The following is a 19,834-nucleotide window of genomic DNA, read 5'->3' as shown; positions in this document are numbered from 1 at the left end:
AGCTCAGATTTTCAGATATTACATCTAAAAGTGACAAAAATATATTTACTGCCTTTTCATTTTCTTTTGACTGGATCACTTTGAGCTGTACATAAATAATATACTAGTATATGGGAATAATAAAAAATAAAATGAAATGTTAAAAAGGACATCATTTTATTTTCATTTATCAAATTCATTTAAATATTTTGACCACCAAAGAGAATGCAGTTCTCTATAGTTTGAGAAACCCTATTGTAAAGAATCCACTTAAATCCAAAACTAATGAAAAAAAATGATTACCCGATAGGCCTTGATACTATGAGTTGCACTTGAGGATCTTCCTTAGAAAGTAATATAATCTGATGAACTTCGTCTCTACTCAAACCACGAAATTTAATTTTATTCCACTCGAGCACTTCGTCGTCTGAAAGAGAAATTTTGCAAATGAGAAAAAATAGAGCTGAGCACAATCCGTATTGAATATGGGCATTCATAGTGCAGAAAATGAAGTCTTATTTCAGCAAAACTAGTTTTGGTTATACAAAATTGCTACTGAAACAACATGAATTAAAATAGCGGAGATAAAAAAAAATCTGCTGAATTTAACATTTTCGGTAGTAAAGGCGCAGAATAAAAATCTTGTTTCGTGTTGTAATATGATGCACACTTATGTTTCAAATTTAAGAAATTTCTTTCAAAAAATTCTTAGTGACAATCATTTCAAACAGAAATACTAGTCTATAAACTTAGTGAATCGAAATTAAATTCTAAAGCAACGCAAAAAATAAAGTTAAGAAATACACATTTTTGAGTAAAAGTTGGACGACATTTTAAATATCTCCATTAAAATTATAGAAAGCTGAACTTAATGTTTTCATTTATGAAATTAATCAGTATTTTTAAATTGGGATTAAGTTATAGAATAACCTAAACATGTAAATCTGCATAAAAATGTTTTATAAGAATTTCTATCCATACGGTATCATGAGGTGTAAAATCTGTAACATTCTAAGGAATCGAGAATTGGTGAATTATAAAGATCTCTGACAACATTTTCTGAACTTTTTTGATTAAAAGCTTCTCTTTCCTTCCATAGTCAATTTCTATATATTTTATATAACTGCTTTTAAATATAGAACGTATACTGATGACTTAATAATACATTGTAGAATGGATATCCATGGCATGATACTTCATTTTAGAAATGAGTTGAATGAAAATGATCTACACAGATCAGCATCTATATGCATAAAACGCTAATGTATGAGATATAAAAATAGCTCTTATTACAAATTGTTGAATGACGATAATTAAATGTAAACAATCATTATATGAAACATTATATGAAAGTTAGACTGTTTCATTGCACAGCTACAGATAATTCGACGCTTCGTTAATTGATGGAGCTGTGAAATATAGTCAGAAGAACCCTGGATAGACTTACCAAAAACTATTCCATCAGAGAAGAAAAAAACGTCCAACAAAGTTTAATTGAGCATGAAAACAGGCTTAATCATTGTCAGATGGTTCATTTCTATGACTTACCTATGGAAACTCATGAGCCTATCTTTCAAAACTATTATCTCCCAAAAATGGTTTTTATGTTATCTTAAAATTTAAAAAAATTACCTTTTTAATATTCTCTGTTCCTCTTTTCAGTGTTTATATTATTTTTAATAAATTGTTTTAAATGTTATGTACAATTTGTAATGTTATAATGAAATTCCAACTCCGAAGTGGGATTTTAACATCTGGTTTTATTTAGAAGTATATACAATTTTTAATTTATAAATGTTATAGTTTATTTTAATTTATTCAGTTAAATTCATATTTTACTGTCTTATCAAAAAACCAAGGTGAATTTCAAAAAGAATATATGCATTCCACATTAATGTTTAACAGCCAAAAAAAATCAACAATCTGGGTGAACATGGCGGCTAGTTTAATTTAACTCCGTTTAACGAGGGTCTTGTGGATTTAAATTTCAAATATGTATTACTATATTAATTCTTTTTGCGAAATGCTATTTAAACGAGGTTAAATTTTTATCATTTGCATTTCAAGAGGAAAATAGTTCTAGCATATTCAATAAGGAAACTGAAAAGTGAATGAATGCACTTACTAGGCAATATTCTCCCTACTCTGTCGGCTAAACTTCCTTTCATAGTATCTTCGACTAAAGCTCCAATGGTGCCATCGTCATCGACCACATGGCCACCGATGACTCTCATTCCCAAATTTTCTCTTCTGCTACCCTCATGAGTTTGTTTAAGCTCCTTTCGTAAGGTTATATATCCTAGATACCTTCTGCCGTCTGGCGAAATTTTCCAATAAACGTTGTGCTGAAAAACAATTAGAAAAAAAGAAATATTTTCATCAACTAATTTTTTAAATTAAATTGGATTCATGAAAACAAGATGAACATCAGTAAAATAAGAAACGGGATTGGCATGCGTAATATCTAATAAAAGAGACAATTTTTATAATTAAAAAAATAATGGAATAGGTTATCAATACGGTGAGTTTTAAAAAAGGATAGAGAATCCTCAAGACGTGGAGTTATATACCAAAACAAAAGAAAAAATTCCTCATATAATACGTAGTCTGAAATGAAAGGCAAGAGAAGCAACGTGACGATGTAGTATATGAAGGAGTAACCATTCTGCAAACATTTAAGTGTCACTCCCACTTTAAGGTATTAGAAGTAGAAAAACAATATCTATGCTGTATTCACATGAATAAAAGATACTGATGGCAGCTTTTCATTCAATTAGTAAGATCCATTCAACCCAAAAGTTGTAGCATTGTTGTGGATTTTGAAGTTTTATTTTTCTCCTACATTCATCATCTTTGTTTTATGGGACTGCGCCTGTTAGACATTTTTTCTCAGCATTATCAGACTCGGAAGTTAAGAACTTTGAGATTAAGTACCTGCGATCCCTTTCTCAAATTGGCAATCGAAAAGTGTTGTCATGTGATGGGCCATTACAAAACATAAGAACGAATGAGGTCTGCATATTCCATCTTCCAGAAACCTCATCTTATTTACATAAAAGCAAATTTATATTTATATAAGGATCACACAATTTCTGGAGTCAAAGGTAGCCTAATGAAATTCTTCCTGCGTGCTTTTGATAGAAGTTATAATAATGGGAAGGTGAAATATTCGAATAACGTGGATAAGACTGCACTCATTTCATATATGGAACAACAAACGGCAATAGTAAAAAAGAAACACTGTTAAGGGGGTCGATTTTCTACATAGGTAGTAGCCAAATCTTAAAATATCTTTAAACATTCATATGCAAATGTAAAACATTGTATTTTTTTTTCTGGCTATCGTATCATATACATGCTGCACAAGATGAAAATAATTGCAATTGGTTTCTAGTCCCGAATTCGAGACCTTATCACTGTCTCAACGAGGCTCGTGATTTCCCGAACGATAGATTCAGGGAAGAGGTCCTTCTGCTTGACACTCTAATTGTTCCATCCGTTGAGCATCTGCTTCTTTTTCATGCATTTAAAGCCTTGAGAAAACTCATTACAAGGCTTTCAGTCCCTACTGGGTAAGCGCGTGATATTTTTGAATATTAGTAAAAATCACATTTACCACATTTCCACGTGTTAGCGGTCCTTTTCTTAAGGAATTATTGTAATTTCATGTAATTACATTTGCATTTCTTACTTATGAGTGATTTTATCTCACAGCTTCCTCTTCATGAGACTCTGCATTCGTGATGAAAAATACTTGTCTCATAGCAGCCTACTTAAAATTTGCTCCGTCATTCTTGAAATTCTACGTAAATATTCATCTTAAATCAAGAAAGGTTACACATTTATTTGAATTATAAAGTACTGTTTCATTACGAATATTTTTAATGCTGAATATTAAAATCGGTAAGCAGATATAACAAAACAAAAATCTCTTTTTGAAATAATATGCTCATCAGTTACTGAACTTGAAAGCTAAGATTCTATTGACAGTATTATTCCGTACATTACACAAGTCTTTTGAACTCTCATTGGCTCGTACTTCATTTACGAGAAAGAAATAAACAGTACTTTCTATTTAAATGGGACAGGGATAGGCCTTTTTACTTCCTCGCCGACAAAATACACAAAGAGAAGGTATTGTAATTTTAAATATCGATTACGTTAGGGACCACCATGAAACCGAAATTGACATTTTTGAAATTATCTTTATATATTTCTCAGTCCATATATGCATATAACTAGAAAACTGTTGAAATTCGTTTTTCAGATTGAAAATCTGCATCAAACTTTCGATAAAATTCCTGTAAGGATAGACTATCTGCATCCACCTTTATATGCAAATAAGATAATTAAAAAAAACCAAGAATGAATGAAATTTGAAAGTGACCTTTACATCAAAATGGTAAGCGAAGACCTAATTTGGAGCAAATCTGTGAAAGGATAGACAGTCTCTCAATGTGTATGATAATAGGATAGCAGTAAACGAAATACGCTAGATGAATAAAATCTGATATGCGTTGTTTCTATTAGAATTGTAGGTCTGAATCAAAATTTGAATCGGGTAGATCAGTAGAAAGATAAATTACTCCAAAATTCATATTGAATTCTCATTACTGTATAAAGCACTTAAACAGAGAATGCAGCATCTTATAGATGTATATGAGAAAGTCGAAGAGAGAATTCTCCCTATTTATTTCATAAAAAAAATACCTTTCAAAAATGCATTCTAAATTCTCTTAACGGTTTGAGGGACTTTAAAAAAAAGTGCTATCTTGTAGATGTATAGGGAAAGTCGAAGAGAGAATTTTCCCTATTTATTTTATAAAAGTGTGAAGCAGTTAAGCACAAAATGTGTTACCTTGTAGATGTATAAGTGAAAGTCGAAAGCGCTACATTTATTTTATAAAAAGTCTCATGTTCGACTGAAATTAAATCAAACTAACAGAGTATTTATTTCCTCATTGGATGGTGATGGGGTTTGAGATGTTTTTTCCTCCATTTGATTCCTTTTCGTCATTTATGTAGGCTAAGATTAAAAGATCAATAGATGTCGTTTGTGTGGACAATTTCGAGAAAATAAGAATTTGAAAAAATCAGGTTTTGTTTGCTCTCTTGTTCTTTCTGTAGAAGTGATGCAACGGAGCTTCTCGTAAGCTTGAGGTCTTTGGATTAAATCTCTCCACTGATAGTTTTTTTTTCTTTCCACCTTCTACACAATTCTAAAAACAGTCGTAGCAGGACTGCGTAATGATTTTGAAGTGAATATTTTCCCATAGAAAACAACTCAAAGGTAATGAATTCACCATAACTTTTCATATTTATCAGTAAAACAAGCCATTTCCTTTTTTTCCTTTCAAAATCAACTTATTTTGAATGGGACATAGGACTTCATAGTGTGACTGTGCTGTTGAAAAAAGTGTAGATGTCACAAGTGCAATCTTAGCCATTGATAGAAAAAAAGAATCTAATATAAGCTGGATTTTACAATAGTCGCCGCCCTGTAGATGTACGATAGGGTTGACACGACATTCATCATAGGTATGAAAATGTATCATTCAATACACCGTACAAAATACAGTAAACGTTCAGAAAGGTCAAAAAAGATAAAATAAGTTGTATGAAACAATGATTGAATGGAAATACAACAATCAATGCACAAATGGTACAGTTCAATCATGATCATGCAACTTGAGAAAAATCAGCATAAAACAAATAAAAAAATCTTCTTGGCTTCCGAGTTCAAAAGCAGGAAGTGCATGGGGAAGGGTGGGTGGGGAAAGTACCTTATGTGTATCTTCGCTGAGGGTGGCGCTGCTGCTGGTGTCGATGCCAGAATCCTTGGTATTCCCTTCCCCTGCGTCCCAGCGACGATGTCTACGAGGTTCAGCATAAGGGCGTCGGGGTTCCGGGACGTGGCAGGGGTGCCTTCGGTGGCCAGTCCCTGCAGAAACACACAACACCATCAGGTCTATCGAGCTGCACGTACCTGACTCACTTAAATCGAAAGAACACTCACTTTTCATCGTTGAGAAACGCTACATGGAAGAAAATCGGGCACTAGCTTCCAACTTAACTATCTGCCTAAGAAATTATATTAAGAATTTTCTTTTTATGATCTAAAGTTGAACCGCCTCTAACTGAAAGAATAATTTGTTTTTGAAAAGATATTTAAGATTTATGCAGCAGAGTGATAGAATACTTGGAGTTTCCATACATAAAACTCATTTTTCTCTTTTTGAATGAAAGTAAAAGTTCCTCTGACGTTTACAAATAGAATAAAGAAGAAATATTGCAACTCTTACTGAATTTTTAAAGACTCATCTTTCTCTCTGGACATATTTTAATCATATTAGCAGTTCGGCAAAGTAATGGTACCTAGAAAATTTCTACTTCTCTTCAGAGAACGCCTGGACAATGATTCATATTTCACACTTGCTCTATATATCTGCATTTTTTAAGAATAGAGACCAAAATAATTATCTTTGAATGAAAACAGAAGAGTAAGAGATTCAGAGATTCAAAATAACATTCGAATAATGATTTGGATTCTTTATCTACGGCGGAATAGCTTAAAAGGAGGGTTTAAGGATAAAGAGAGAAAAGACAAAGGGGGGCAGCAAGTGTTCATAGGAGAGCGGGGATGCCCGGAGCCAAGAGGACATGGACGGACGAACACACAGAGCACAGAGAGGAGGTTTTCTCACCGAAGGGGTGTGTTGATAGTCCTCCTGGCTCCGCCACCGGGTTTCTTGGGGTCTGATCGACGGCTTCTCCTTCCGCATAGAGACTAGACAGGAAGATAGACATACAGTTACTAAAAAGTAGGGATGATAATTGGTTAAAAGAAGTTGGCAACATACTGCACATAAAAAAAAGCTTGATTTGCTAAAAGATTTTTAAAAAAATATTCCAGAATTCAAATTGAAAGAGAGAATACTCGTATACAAGGCAAATGCTGCGTTAAGAAAAGATATTTCCATATTTCTTTTCATTTCTGAAAAATATGACCGATGCAAAGTATTGAAAAACTTTCAAATTGTTTGCACATACTCGAATTATTTTAAATATAATTATTTTAGAAATTTAGATAACGCACTTTACGTCCTAGTCTTCACGTTTCCTATTTTCCACACGTGTTTTTGTTTTAAAATATAGCAAATGGAATTTTTCAGCATGAAATGCACAGATTTCAAATTTATTCATTTCTCAAATAGCTACTTTTATTTTCCAAAATTTAAACATTCTCAACAAAGAAATTATTGAATTAACAGAACTGTAAATAGAATAAAACAATTTATAAAAGTTATATTTCTCAATTTTTTATGGTTTTTTTCGACATTCATATATTTAATACTCTATGATATTTTTAATACGAGAGAGTTTTGAATTGTGTATTGGAAACCTATTCTTTTGTTACTAATTTTAAAATTTGAACTAAAATGCTTGAAATATTCTCTTTATAAATTGTATAAAAACAAGTGGAACTTAAAGCTATCTACATGCAAAATATATGCTATTTACAGCAATAATATTTACATTGCTGAATGATGATTAATGTAGAATATAATATAATTTCAAAAGATTTTCTCTTTAAATGCAATTAAGGAAGGAATGCATTTCCTTTCCGAATGTAATGAATAAAAAAATTAATTCTTAGTAAGCTAAAGAATATTGCTTAGTAAAAGATATTAAGAATTTTAAGAAAAAATAACTTATGCCAGAATTTTTTTTAAACTTTGATTCCAACTCCAGACTGTGGTGGTGTAGCATGGATTTTAGAACACCAGAGGAGTATGCTGAATTCGCCGCTCTCTTATTTAGGCATCTAAATCCAAAACGTCCAAAATCTACTGAAATTTTAAAAAACTTTATAGCAATGATAAATTTATTATTGCGTATTGTAGATAAAGATGCCACATGTGAATGTTTTATAATTTAAGAAACACATTTTTTATGGAAATTCGTATTCGAGTGTCATTTCTTAATATATACACTATATTTAAGATATGTGTCGACTAGATTAAGTTATTATTACGCAAAATTAAGAACACAAAATGAATAACAGTGAATAGAATATAAAACACGAATTAAATTCAAATTAGAGCTATAATGATACTGTTTTGATATATTTTTTATTAAAAAAATTAATGGGTCTAAAAACAAAATTTCTGTTTTTAACTAAAACTTTATTCGTCTACCTTTTCTAAGTGCAATGTCTTTTATTGCATTTCATTTCTATAGTGTCTCATACTCTTTGTTCAAAAGACAAGATGGCAGTTTGATTAGTTTGAAAATTATTTTTGTTGATTCTAAATAATTTTTGACCAAGTTCAGTTTTGAAAACTTCTCTGGAGCTGGCATTGCTTATGGATATTATGAGAAATACTTGGAGCTTTATTATAATACGGGGCAGGATATCTTGTAGTTAGGACTCCACAATAAATTGTAATAACCTAAGTAAGTCTAAATTAATTAATGTGGACTTCAAAAGCTTTGAAAGTCAACAGTTGAACGCGTTCGAGCTTAAATCATATTGGTCAGATTCAGAAAATGCGTCGTTTAGATTACATTGCGATCTCGTATTATAGCAGCATTATATGGACAAAAATTTTCCCCAAATTTCGTAACTGCTGCAAACCTCTCACGAAATTCTATAATTATTCTATCCAATGAAGAAAATGATTTTAATTTCAATTTATTTTCACCAGACAAGTTGGTATCTTTGCTTCTGTTGTCAAAAATATTCCTGTTTATTTTGCACCTCAGAGGTTCAATGGAAATCCCAAGGTCTTCACACATATTTTTTTCTTAACATAAAGCCGCCTGTCATAAACATATCCTTTCTCTATCCATAACGTCTGCAAAACACTTACTTTCTGAGCGAGCCGTTTTATGTAGAGTACTTTTGTATGTTAATGTTTCTGTGCATTGTTTACTTCATGTAGAACAAGTTGGCAGAAGTCCAAGGAATAAAGAAAAGAAAATGACTGCATCTTAACTTGTAAAATTCCTGCCTCTATTCTTGTATTTAAACTTTAATTTGTCTCTATCAATTTTCCCAAAGTGATAAAAAAATATTTGTAAAGATACCGCTTTATATTCACGGCATTGCCTCTTACATACACACGTATACTGAATCCTTTTTAAACTTTTGCCTATAACTGTAATCAGAACGTCCCAACCATGTGAGGGTGTGAAAAAAATGAGTGGCAACATTCTAATGTATTGAAAAAAAGTTCCTGGACTGCCTCAACTGAAGCAGCATGAAAACAAACCAGGTTTGGCGAATGATTTCAGTAAGGTTAGTATTCAATTTTTGGATTTTTTTCTTTTATTATTTGCTGAAATCCTGAATGCTTTCCAGCATCATCATATGTTTGGCCTCTACAGTTCGTTATATCGACACTAATTTAGCAATCAAAAACTACAGAAAGTTAATGGAATAAATATAAACTTTGCGGCTGATACTGCAAGTATTCTTAGACAATACTGAACTCTCTTAATTTAATTTCTACTGAATGCTCGTTGTGAACTATCCGAGCTCAAAATAAAATAGGCGAAGGGAACTGATTGGTGCAAACGGTGTTGCCAAGTCGCTGGAGCTACACTCACTTAAAAAAGGGGGATTCCCCGATTACGTCATAGATTCCCCAAATAATAAGAAATTAAATAGTCATTTTAATGGGTCCGAATTGTAGCTTCAATAAAAATAGGAAAAGAAATGATTTAAATTTTTAGTTCAGATTACAAAGTATTATTAATAATAATACCAAACAAAGCGAATGATCTCAGATACTTTTCTAAGTTTCTAAGTTTTATACCTAAAATTTTACTGTAGAAACCTATACTGATAGCTTTTGGAAAACATATAAATTCTATTAGGATGCTCGTTTCATATTTTCTTTCCATCCGAATGCGTGTACACAAACTGTTGATGATTCGAACCCCGTTCGCAATGATTTATAAAATGAAGTGAAATGATGCTTCCAATTATTTATGCAAATGTTTTTCACTAAATATATAAGAGCGGAAGCACTAGATACTTAGATGCATAGATCATGCTTAGATGTAGATTCAGTTTTTCTTTTTGTGTTCGTAGTCTGTGTCGGTGTGATATTTTATAATGTATTAAATGTTTGTTTGTTTGTCTCAAGAAATAAAAGTCTGTTTTTAAGAAGTCTTCTCGACCTGCAACATTTTATAAGAACCAGTCACATGCATTTTTCACTGCTATTATTAGAACATTTTACTCTGCGGACCTTACAGACGATTTATCTTGACAATTACAGGGTTTGAACCCAAATATCGTCTGACATGTCATGACAGTGACTAGGGTCGAACCCAAGACAAAAAAGTACCAAATCGCATTTTGAATTTTGCAATTTTTTTCGGATTGATAAAAAAAAAATTCTGATATAATATCAACTTCAAATACTGTCAGTAATTTTCAAATTATGAAATTTATGAGTTTTTTTTTTTTTTTTTTTTGCGATTTTCTAATTAGTGAAGACCATTTTGTTACTTTTTCATTATTTCATTTTTATTATTATACAAACTTATTCCTTTCAACCTGCCAGTTTTTGCTGTTTTTGAAAACTTACCCCTTATTTCTCATGCCATAATCTATTGAATATAGCATATGTGAATTGCTAAATATATTCCTGGACAAGTCCTATTGATTTTCTTTGTAGATAATTTACAACTTGGGGGGGGGGATTATTTCAAATGATACTTTCAGCTGAAGTGAGCGTCCCCTACTAGGCTTTTGAATTTGGTTTCTTTTCGGAACTCAGCAATTACAAACATTTGTACTGACAACAAAAAATCCTGAAGGATAGTAAGATTTTATTCATGAAATGTGGGTCACCAACTTTTCCTGAAGCTTTCACGGAGGATGACATCCATCAAAATAGTATAGCAGAATGTCAGGTTTGAGAATGGATGGTGGGAAAATTTTTCTTTTACAATCACAGTTACACATAATTTCTGCATGTTTGAAGAAAATGGGCCAGTGAACAAATTTCATGCTTCCAGTGAAATACGAAGTAAACAGCGGCGAGAGTCACGGAAGGATTTCGGGAAATACTCACGTGTCCCACCCTCTTGAAAGAAAACTAAGATAGGAAAAAATTTTTAGATGTAAAATATTTTATTGTTGGGGGATGCAATTTCATGTGTTTTTTAAGATGATTTTTTTTATTATTATAAAAAGGCTTTTCAAAGGGATAAACAGGGTGTAAGATAATCATTCCTTATTTGACTTATATGACAAAACTCACTGTTATATAATAGGCAGCTTTAACAGAATAATTAGATTAGATGGAAACAATACCTGAAGTTACGCAGAAAAATAAATTAAAAAAGTAAGGTAAAGAAAAAGTTAATTAAAATAAAAGAGATAAATTCGCCCTTAAAAAGAGAGTTTGTAAATAAAGTGTCTAGAAAATCAATCATAATATGGATTTTTTTTCCCAAAGCATTGATACTTTTAGTTAATGAAATTAATGAATCAATAGAATCATAAGTTGGAAAAAAAGTAAGGATCTTGCAAAGTTCTGATCTTAAACCCACCTCTGTCACTCTCCGAATCCTGGCAGGACGAGGGAGAGGACCTGGCGTCGTCTTCAGACTCGCTGCTACCGGATCTCCTGTATCGGTGCCCGTTACCTTTCTTAGGTTTGGGTCTAGGAGCGGCGGGAGGATTCTCCGACTGGTCGGAGCTCAAGGAGTCGTTCCGGATGGTGTCCAGGGAAGAACGTCGTCGGGTGTATCTTCTCTGGAGCCCAGATCCGTCGCTGGGTTCAGCGCGCGAGTGCGGCGGAGCGGGAGAGGAGAGGAGAGGGTCTTCACGGTGTGGGGGGAGTGGATCCGGTCTACGAAAAAAAATAGAATTATGAAATTAGTAACGTGAAAGAAGTAGAAGAAAAATCAAATGAAGAAGACTGTTTCAAATCGGACAACATTGACAGTCGCTTTGGAAGCTAAGTTCACTCCTTCGCTAAATGAACGTAGTTCTTTTCGCTACGCATAAGAATAATTTTTATAAAGTCTTTTATATGCAGTAAATGTTTTACGCCCTTTTTCAAGTGGCTGTAGAAAGACATCGAAATTCGGTTTTTGTGCAGGTTTTAATTCTTCATAAGATCATTTACAGATCATCGTTGTTAGATATAACCATAACAATCCCAGCTGTACCAAAGTGTATATCCAATTTTCAACTTTAAATAGCTGCCGAAATCTATTAACTATGGAAGGTCTCGCATTCTGGCCAGCTATTTCTTATTTTGACCAGCTTTCCATTAGCCCACATTGCAACTCTTTCTATAGATGACGCTTCCGTTATAATGAACTCATCTTTCCAAATTTCTTATTTGATTACCATTTATTCTACTTGCTCTTACACATGTATTTTTTCATGCTATATGAAGGCTTCGACTGCTTTAACCCATTTTATATATCGCAGTTTTATTCAATTCCTTTCATAAAATTTGAATGCCTGAATTTTGTGTTAATTTTTAAACTTCACAGTTAAATGAATGATTTTATATGTGATTTATGGAAAAAATATCTGAATTTCGAATTAAATTTTTAAATATAATTCTGATGTGATTTAAATACTAAGAATTTGCAATCTACGGATCAATTAATGATTAATAAAACAGCCAGAATGAAAGACATATATCCAAAACCTTTGCTCTAATTCTAAACATAATCCATAACGATGTTATTTATAATAAATCACGCACATAATAAACATTAATAACATATAAATTGATTTATTTTTAAGTGTACTTTGAAAAATTTCAAGTATTAGGGGAAAAAAAGTTGTAAAATTATTATTATTATTATTTTTGTAAAAGAAATTATTTCGAAATTTAAAAAAATAAACTTTTTTATATCGATTACTCAGTAAAAAGGATAATACTTACTTTCCCATTTTATCGAAATGATGATAATTGCTACATTTTCTATTTGAAAACATCAATTCAAATGATTAGTTTAAAAAAATTTACAACTTGTTTCGACTTAACATCGAGAATTGTCAAATTATATTTTAATTGCTAGAATAACAGAACACTTCGTTCTTACAATTCTTTCTTTTTAAAAGAAATCTTTTAAACTGTTCTTCCAAAGATTTGTCCAAGAGACTTTCTAAGGATGGAGAGCTCACCTGGCAGCAGGTTGTTGCTTCTTCTCGTCGCTCCAGAAGGAAAGTGATGTGTTAGCGATATTGAGGTTAGAAGTAAAATGTCTTTTGAGGAGAGGAATGGGGCTCTGGCGTTCCGTGTTTGCCTCTTCTTCCAGGCTTTTGGATCTCCCCCATGTTTTCTGGGACTGAGAAACAGAGTCTTTCTTCAAGGCCCAATTTCCGAACTTGATGGCCAGCTCCTTGTTCTTACGGCACAGGATGCACAGCCAGATCTAGAAATGAATCCAAAATCATAACATCCTGTAACTTTTCTTTTAACATTAGCAAATAAAATAATTTATAACTTCTGAATTCATAAAAATTCAACTGCTATTGAGTTTGATTTGAAATGCATGCTCTGATTAACAAAAACAGAAATTTAAAATAATTTTCGATACATATAAATTTTATTTTTATGTACTTGTTAATTCTGTGTAAGTTGTTTGAATTTAAATATGGCTTATCTCATTGGCGATAGAATGAAGAATTTATGTATTTCGCAAATCGTGCCTATGTTATCGCCGTGTCAGAATTGCATATTCTGTTGCTAATAAATAGAAACAATAAATTAATGGAGTTTCAATTACTTTACCGAAGGCAGTTTTTAAGCATTATTATAATAAAAAGAATATATTGCAAGACAGCAATGTTCATCTCAATGGTACTGAGTACTAAGATCTTGAAAAGAAACAAAATCACCACACCTAATAATCCATTAAATTTGGCAAACTGAATTACTGCTTGATTTGTTGTTCAAAAATTATCTCAAGATCCAGGCAATATAAAAACATTAAAGCTAAAAAAATTATAGAAAAAGGGCAATAATCTTATTAATACGAAGTTAATTGCCTAATGTTGGTGCATACTCAAGTGATGTACCGCAAGATTAAGCAGTTAGAAATTTTGCATTCCGTGGCATGCATGGCACCTAGAGACTTGTTCACTTTAATGAACAGAATTTCATCTGCAAGGAAAGATAATCATTTAACAGCAAATCAGATTTAATGAAATAGCTGCCCTTTTTTTTAAGGGTTTGTTAATTTTCAGGAAGTGAAATGAGTAGTTTAGTATAGCAGCTCATGAGTCGAAGAATATTCACCTATTTCATTATCATAGCACACAATTAAAAGAGGCATTTGACCTTTTTAAGCACAATATAATTCAGATCAAATTGATCAAATTTATCAAATTGATTATTAGTATTTCGATATAATAAATTTAGTAGATGCCGTTATTTCAAAATCATAATTAACTTATGTAATCAAGAAATGTTGTCGATATTTGCCTTATGAAAAGCATTTATATATCTTATTGGATTGTATTATAAATAGTCATTATATGGAATAAATTATTAGAAGTGAAAGTAAAAATTAAATTTTTATAGCATTATAAAAAGTCCTTACTATACATTTGAAATCACATAACTGCAAGAGAATTATTTTAAGTAATAGAGATTTGTTGCATAACTTTAATCGCAGCTTTTGTGCAAATAACATTATTATAATATTGTAGCGTAGTATCCAGCACAATTAAATCTCAAACACTGTTAAATTAAGCTGTAATTAAAAAAAATTCATTTTGTTTATTATATTTAACTTGAGATTAGGCTTCAGCTATAATAAAACTTTATTATTTTTTTCTCCTTGAATAACTTAATAAATTGCAATTGACTTTGAGTTTCAAAGAGTGATTTAGATATTTTTCAACTATAATTCGATCACCAAAACACCCGTTAAGTATATAATTTCTTTTACTTTTCAATTAAACAAGTGTTTATTTTGAATAAAAGTCACTAAAAACGAAAAACAATTCATTATAAATCAAATTCAAAATATTATACAAAAGGGTATTTTACGAAATTGAATGCATTTTTTAAAATTTCCTGTCTAATGTCTTTTACCTTGTTGAGACGCAATGGCACTTTCACGCCGCACCTGGCACAGCAACGCTTCCCACACTGGCTACAAATGTGACCGATACCGTCCGCAAACTTGGTCTTGAAGCAAATATTGCAAGTAGACTCGAGATCGACGCCTGCTTTCTGACGGAGATTTTCGACAGCTGCTTCCAGGAGTCGGATTCTTTCTTGCTCTTCCCTAAGAAAAGACCATTTAAAAATTATTGGAAGATCTTTAACAAGGGTTTTTTTAGTTGATAATTGGTATCTAATACTCACTAAAATTTGTTTTGAATTTATATAAAAAAATTGTTACTTTTAAATCACGTTTTCGAATTGTTAAACTTTTTTGCCTACCACAAAGAAAATTTCAATCTTTTTTAAAACTCATTGAAGCAATAATTTATATCGCAATAAAGTATCATTTTATATTAAGTCAACTGGAAGGTTTTCGAAAATGAAAATTGCTGAAATTTTAGTTGTGAATAAAAGGGAATTTTTTTCGCTAGTAAAATTTAATATCTGATAGATAATTTGAAACATATAGAACGAATGACTTATTTTAATTATAAAAAAATGAAAAAATATTTGTTTCTTAAAATATTAGTCTTTTAAAGGTAAATTAAATATATGCCATGATGCTATATTTTTCTTCATGATCTTGAAAAATGAGTAAAGCTATTCCAAAATTAGCACAATATTTCAAGACAAGTTTAATAACAATGCTATTAACTCAAATGAATACCTTTACATTTAAATATGTTTAAAATAAAAATTTCAAAAAGTGAATATCGTGCAACTAGAAAATCTAAAAGATAACTAGTATTTTTTTTATTATAAATAGCCTCTAAAGATTAATATTGTTACAAATCTGTAATGTTGCTTTCCAGCACTGTTAGTTCAATCACTGGAAAGACCGTTTTACGATGAGCTCCATTGAGTGCTGATCGAGTGTTTCGTCAGTGATCTCAGAGCTTGGCGACCATTTGGCGACGAATTTGATGATTTTGGCAACAAAATAGATATTACTGGAAACTTCCAGAATTTTAGCAATTGAGCCAATAGGAACCGAGATACGCGTGATTGGTCCAGAACCTTCTCTGCCCGCCTCCCGGGAACTATAAAAGGCTGACAGTCTCAAGCTACAGTCAGTCGTAGTCGGGAAGCAGTTGTGTATCGAGTCGTCGAGAGGATAGCGAGTCAACGGCGAATAGTTGGATCAGTCCGGCGAAGATCAAGCGTTGGGTGGAGCTTAAGCGATAGTGCTGATTGAGTTGTGTGCCAAGTCCTGGTGTTTATTGTGGAAGCAGCATCGAGTCGTGTAGTAGTGAGTCGGTAGTTGGATACAGCTAAAGCGAGGAGACAGTGGTGAATAGCAGACGTTTGGAGAGATCGTAGAGTGAAGCTACGTAGACTTCCTCATTCTGCTGAATTCTGTCTGGCCACTTTGTCTGTTGTGGCTGTTATTACTACCGATTACGACTTGTGAGCTACTTTTTGTTGTAGTGTGCTGCTGTGTTGCCTGTGTTCGTCTCGGCTGTATATTTGTCGTCCTTGTGTGTCTTCGTGTTCAATAAACGTCGTCGTTTGTTATTAAAGAACTGTTTATATCATCGACCAACAAATCAGAAAAGAGCTCCGACGGATATTCCGTAACAATATTATTGAGCAGAAAAAATAAAAATATATTTAATAGACGCATAGTGCTTGTAAATATAGTTGTATAAAATTTCATACGAGAATGCGTTCTAAGCGTACAGAAATTTAAAGAAAACGTATTTCGAGAAAAAGCAACGATAGAAAAACACACACTCTATTTTTCTATCATATGATCTCCTGTTAGAGTCATTGTTAAAGAATAATTAATGAATTTCTAACTTTTCAAACCTATACAAATTATATATTTCTGTAACCAGCGAAATGTCCGCTATTTTATTAGATTAAAAGAAAAAAAACATTTTTTTAAATGTATAAATGAACCCAGTGTCCAGTGTTTCTACATTAAATATGCATATGTGTACAAAATGAAAAAAAAAAAAAAAGAACATTTGGGCGTATCAAAAGTACTTTCATTTTTGGAACTAAAATTTATTTTAGAGTAAGAAATGAAACTTTGGACAGAGAAGCACATTCATTATAAGCGATGACTTCTCACCTCGTTTTTCCGCTGAACAATCCCTTGGCTTTTCTATTCTGTTAAAAAAAATCCTTTTAGGCTTCCTTTCTCCAAATCTTGAACACTTGAAAAGAATCTATCATGAAAAAATGTTTCCATCTGCGAAAATATGCGATGAACTGATGCAGTAAAATCTGTATTATATGGTGAATCGTTAAAAGCGCGTTTCATTCAACCTCTTCTAATTTCCATTGAGTTCTTTCTAGACATGTGGTGAAAGAGCTCTCTCTTTCTCTTTCTATTTTGGCATAAAGACATAATTTTATTTTTAACAGCATATATCCTGTCCAGCTGCTCTCAAAAGGAGGTCTAGAAGCCGACCAACCGCATAGTAGGATCTAAATGAATGAACATAAACATCTTTTTCAAATAGGATTGATTTGTAACTGGTTCAGGTATTTGATCACATTCAATTTTTTTTTTCGTTTTTATGAATTCTATAGGTATGCCTACTTTTCATTAATTATTACTATTCATTAATACAGATTAAAATTTGATGAGATCAGTTCGCCTGTCCTTTTCTTGCTTCTTATTTAATACTCAACATACAGACAACATTAATGCAACATATACAAATTTCTGGCTGCTAGAGATTGAATCCTTCTCTACGTCCTTTCTTTAATTCTTCCAATCAGATTCACAGCAGCATCTATAAAATTTATCTATTTGATCTTAAGAGTCAGATGTCCTTCCTGAAAATTGCAAACCACTTTCGAATTGTTTTATGACGAATCTTGTCATTCTCTTAAAATTCTCGCACTTTCCGAGTTGCTTCTGTGGCTGGCTTAAATTCTGATTCTTCCAAAATCTCTCTACCTATATCACCATTAATCCGATATTAAAATGAAAGACGGGAGATTAAGACTTCTCGAGTTAAACAGCAATAGTGACATTCGATTTTAAATGCTTGCATATCAAAGCTTTGATATGCAAGCATTTAAAATCGAAAATATTTTTGATACAATGAAAAAATGATGAAAAATAAAAAGTGGACCCATTTCGCGAATAAATAATCATATTTCGTTGCTAAAAATTTAAGAATATTCTTACAAGTATCAGATAATGTTCACTTATTTAAATTGTGAGTTCTGAAAAGTGCACTGTATATGATCTTGTTTCAAACATATCTGGATAATGCAATAAAAAATAATTGATAAATAAAGCTCCAAAATTCTTTAGAACGAAAATAAGTTAATTATATCTACTACCCTTACCCCTGGTAGATAGTAGCGAATACAATGTACTCTGAAATGCTAATTTTCGGAAGATCTTATTATAGTTAAACAGCTATTACGCATTTTTGTTAAAATATTTTTACGATTTGTCTTTAATTTGATTATTCCTTTATAATTTATTTATCTATTAAAATTACTGTTGCGGCGAAAAACGAAGGTAATATAGAAATTGCAAATTTTACTAATGCTACTAATTTTATGTCGGACAAGTCAAATAACGAAAAACATGTTATATAGCATGCATTCTCATATCTCAACAAACATAAAGATGTTTCATTTAAGAGAAATATCATGTTTTTCATCTCCTCATAAATTGCAAATTTCCGCTGGAGCAGATATTGAATATCGCCACATCGATCTCGGCGATGAGATTTTGCCAACGCCTTGGAAACTAACATTTGCATGAAATAAAAATGCAGCATATACGAGAAATATCCAGAAATTAAGTTTCATTTTCGACTTCTGCCACGAAAGTGCTACATTCATGATTTCACGCATGCGCATTCATTTAGCTGATTCATTGGCAAACAATAGAAGTCATTCTTGGATCACTCAGTTTATATCGGCTGAATGCTGAACATTTCAAATGTTAAAAAAAAGGAACACTCCGTCGAATATGGATTATGTTCTATTATTCGTTTACTTAAAGATGGGAACACTAAACCAACTGAAATTCACAGATAAAATTTGTTGATAAGGAGGAGGATACCAATCTTCAATGAGGGACATAAAAGTATTCACGTAAAAGAAAAAAGTGAGCGACTGTCTCTTATTGATGCTGATTTGCTTATAGAAGTTGAAAAGATGATTAAAGAAAGTGGAATATTCGGCATTAAAATATTATCAATGTATTTTCCTTAAGTTTTATGCTCACTTCTTCGTCATCAGAGGTGACATTTTTCTATGACCAGGGTACACAAAGGTACCCCGATAAGATAAAATTTTTAATAATGATGGTAACTATGTTGAAAAATAATTTAAGCAGTGTAATGTAATAAAGTGTTTTTCTAATAATCATTTCCTTTTCTTTTAATTGTTTAAAGGGACTTAGTTTTGGGATATTCTTATTAATTATATTTGCATGAGCAAGATATGAATCGTATTTCTATTCCATAATAAAACATTTACTTATACATTGAGTAAAACTCTTTTCCAAGCTGATATTAAATTGCCAGTCACGAGTTTTCTAACAAATGATTGTAAATAATGAAATAATTGGCAAATGCTATTTATAAACTATTTATAAAATATAATCTATTCAAATATGAAACCCTGATTATAAAATTAACTGTGGAGATTTTAAAAATATCTCTTCTAATACTATTATTACTGAGAAGTATTGTTTCATTCAATAAATT

At 31.7% G+C, this 19,834-nt stretch overlaps 1 protein-coding gene across 4 annotated transcripts in view; it reads right to left on the bottom strand.

The window, feature by feature from the left end:
- Nucleotides 1–19,834, bottom strand: part of LOC129972885 (regulating synaptic membrane exocytosis protein 2-like) — a 100,052-nt gene that overhangs the window by 40,438 nt on the left and 39,780 nt on the right. For 2 of the 4 annotated variants that reach the window (XM_056087228.1, XM_056087376.1), the window contains exons 2-8: nucleotides 15,069–15,264; nucleotides 13,151–13,401; nucleotides 11,551–11,852; nucleotides 7,692–7,829; nucleotides 6,684–6,766; nucleotides 2,105–2,324; nucleotides 283–406 (exon numbers count right to left, since the gene is read on the bottom strand). In XM_056087228.1, coding sequence (XP_055943203.1) covers nucleotides 283–406; nucleotides 2,105–2,324; nucleotides 6,684–6,766; nucleotides 7,692–7,829; nucleotides 11,551–11,852; nucleotides 13,151–13,401; nucleotides 15,069–15,264 — 1,314 coding nt within the window. Of the gene's footprint in view, nucleotides 1–282; nucleotides 407–2,104; nucleotides 2,325–5,762; nucleotides 5,921–6,683; nucleotides 6,767–7,691; nucleotides 7,830–11,550; nucleotides 11,853–13,150; nucleotides 13,402–15,068; nucleotides 15,265–19,834 lie in introns of all 4 variants that reach the window. The other 2 variants (XM_056087454.1, XM_056087305.1) reach the window with 2 other exon arrangements.

The sequence above is a fragment of the Argiope bruennichi genome, chromosome 1 (assembly GCF_947563725.1).
Source record: "Argiope bruennichi chromosome 1, qqArgBrue1.1, whole genome shotgun sequence".
Lineage (NCBI taxonomy): Eukaryota > Metazoa > Arthropoda > Arachnida > Araneae > Araneidae > Argiope > Argiope bruennichi.
The sequence above is the reverse complement of the archived record's forward strand: the minus strand, read 5'-3'. Positions and strand labels throughout refer to the sequence as shown.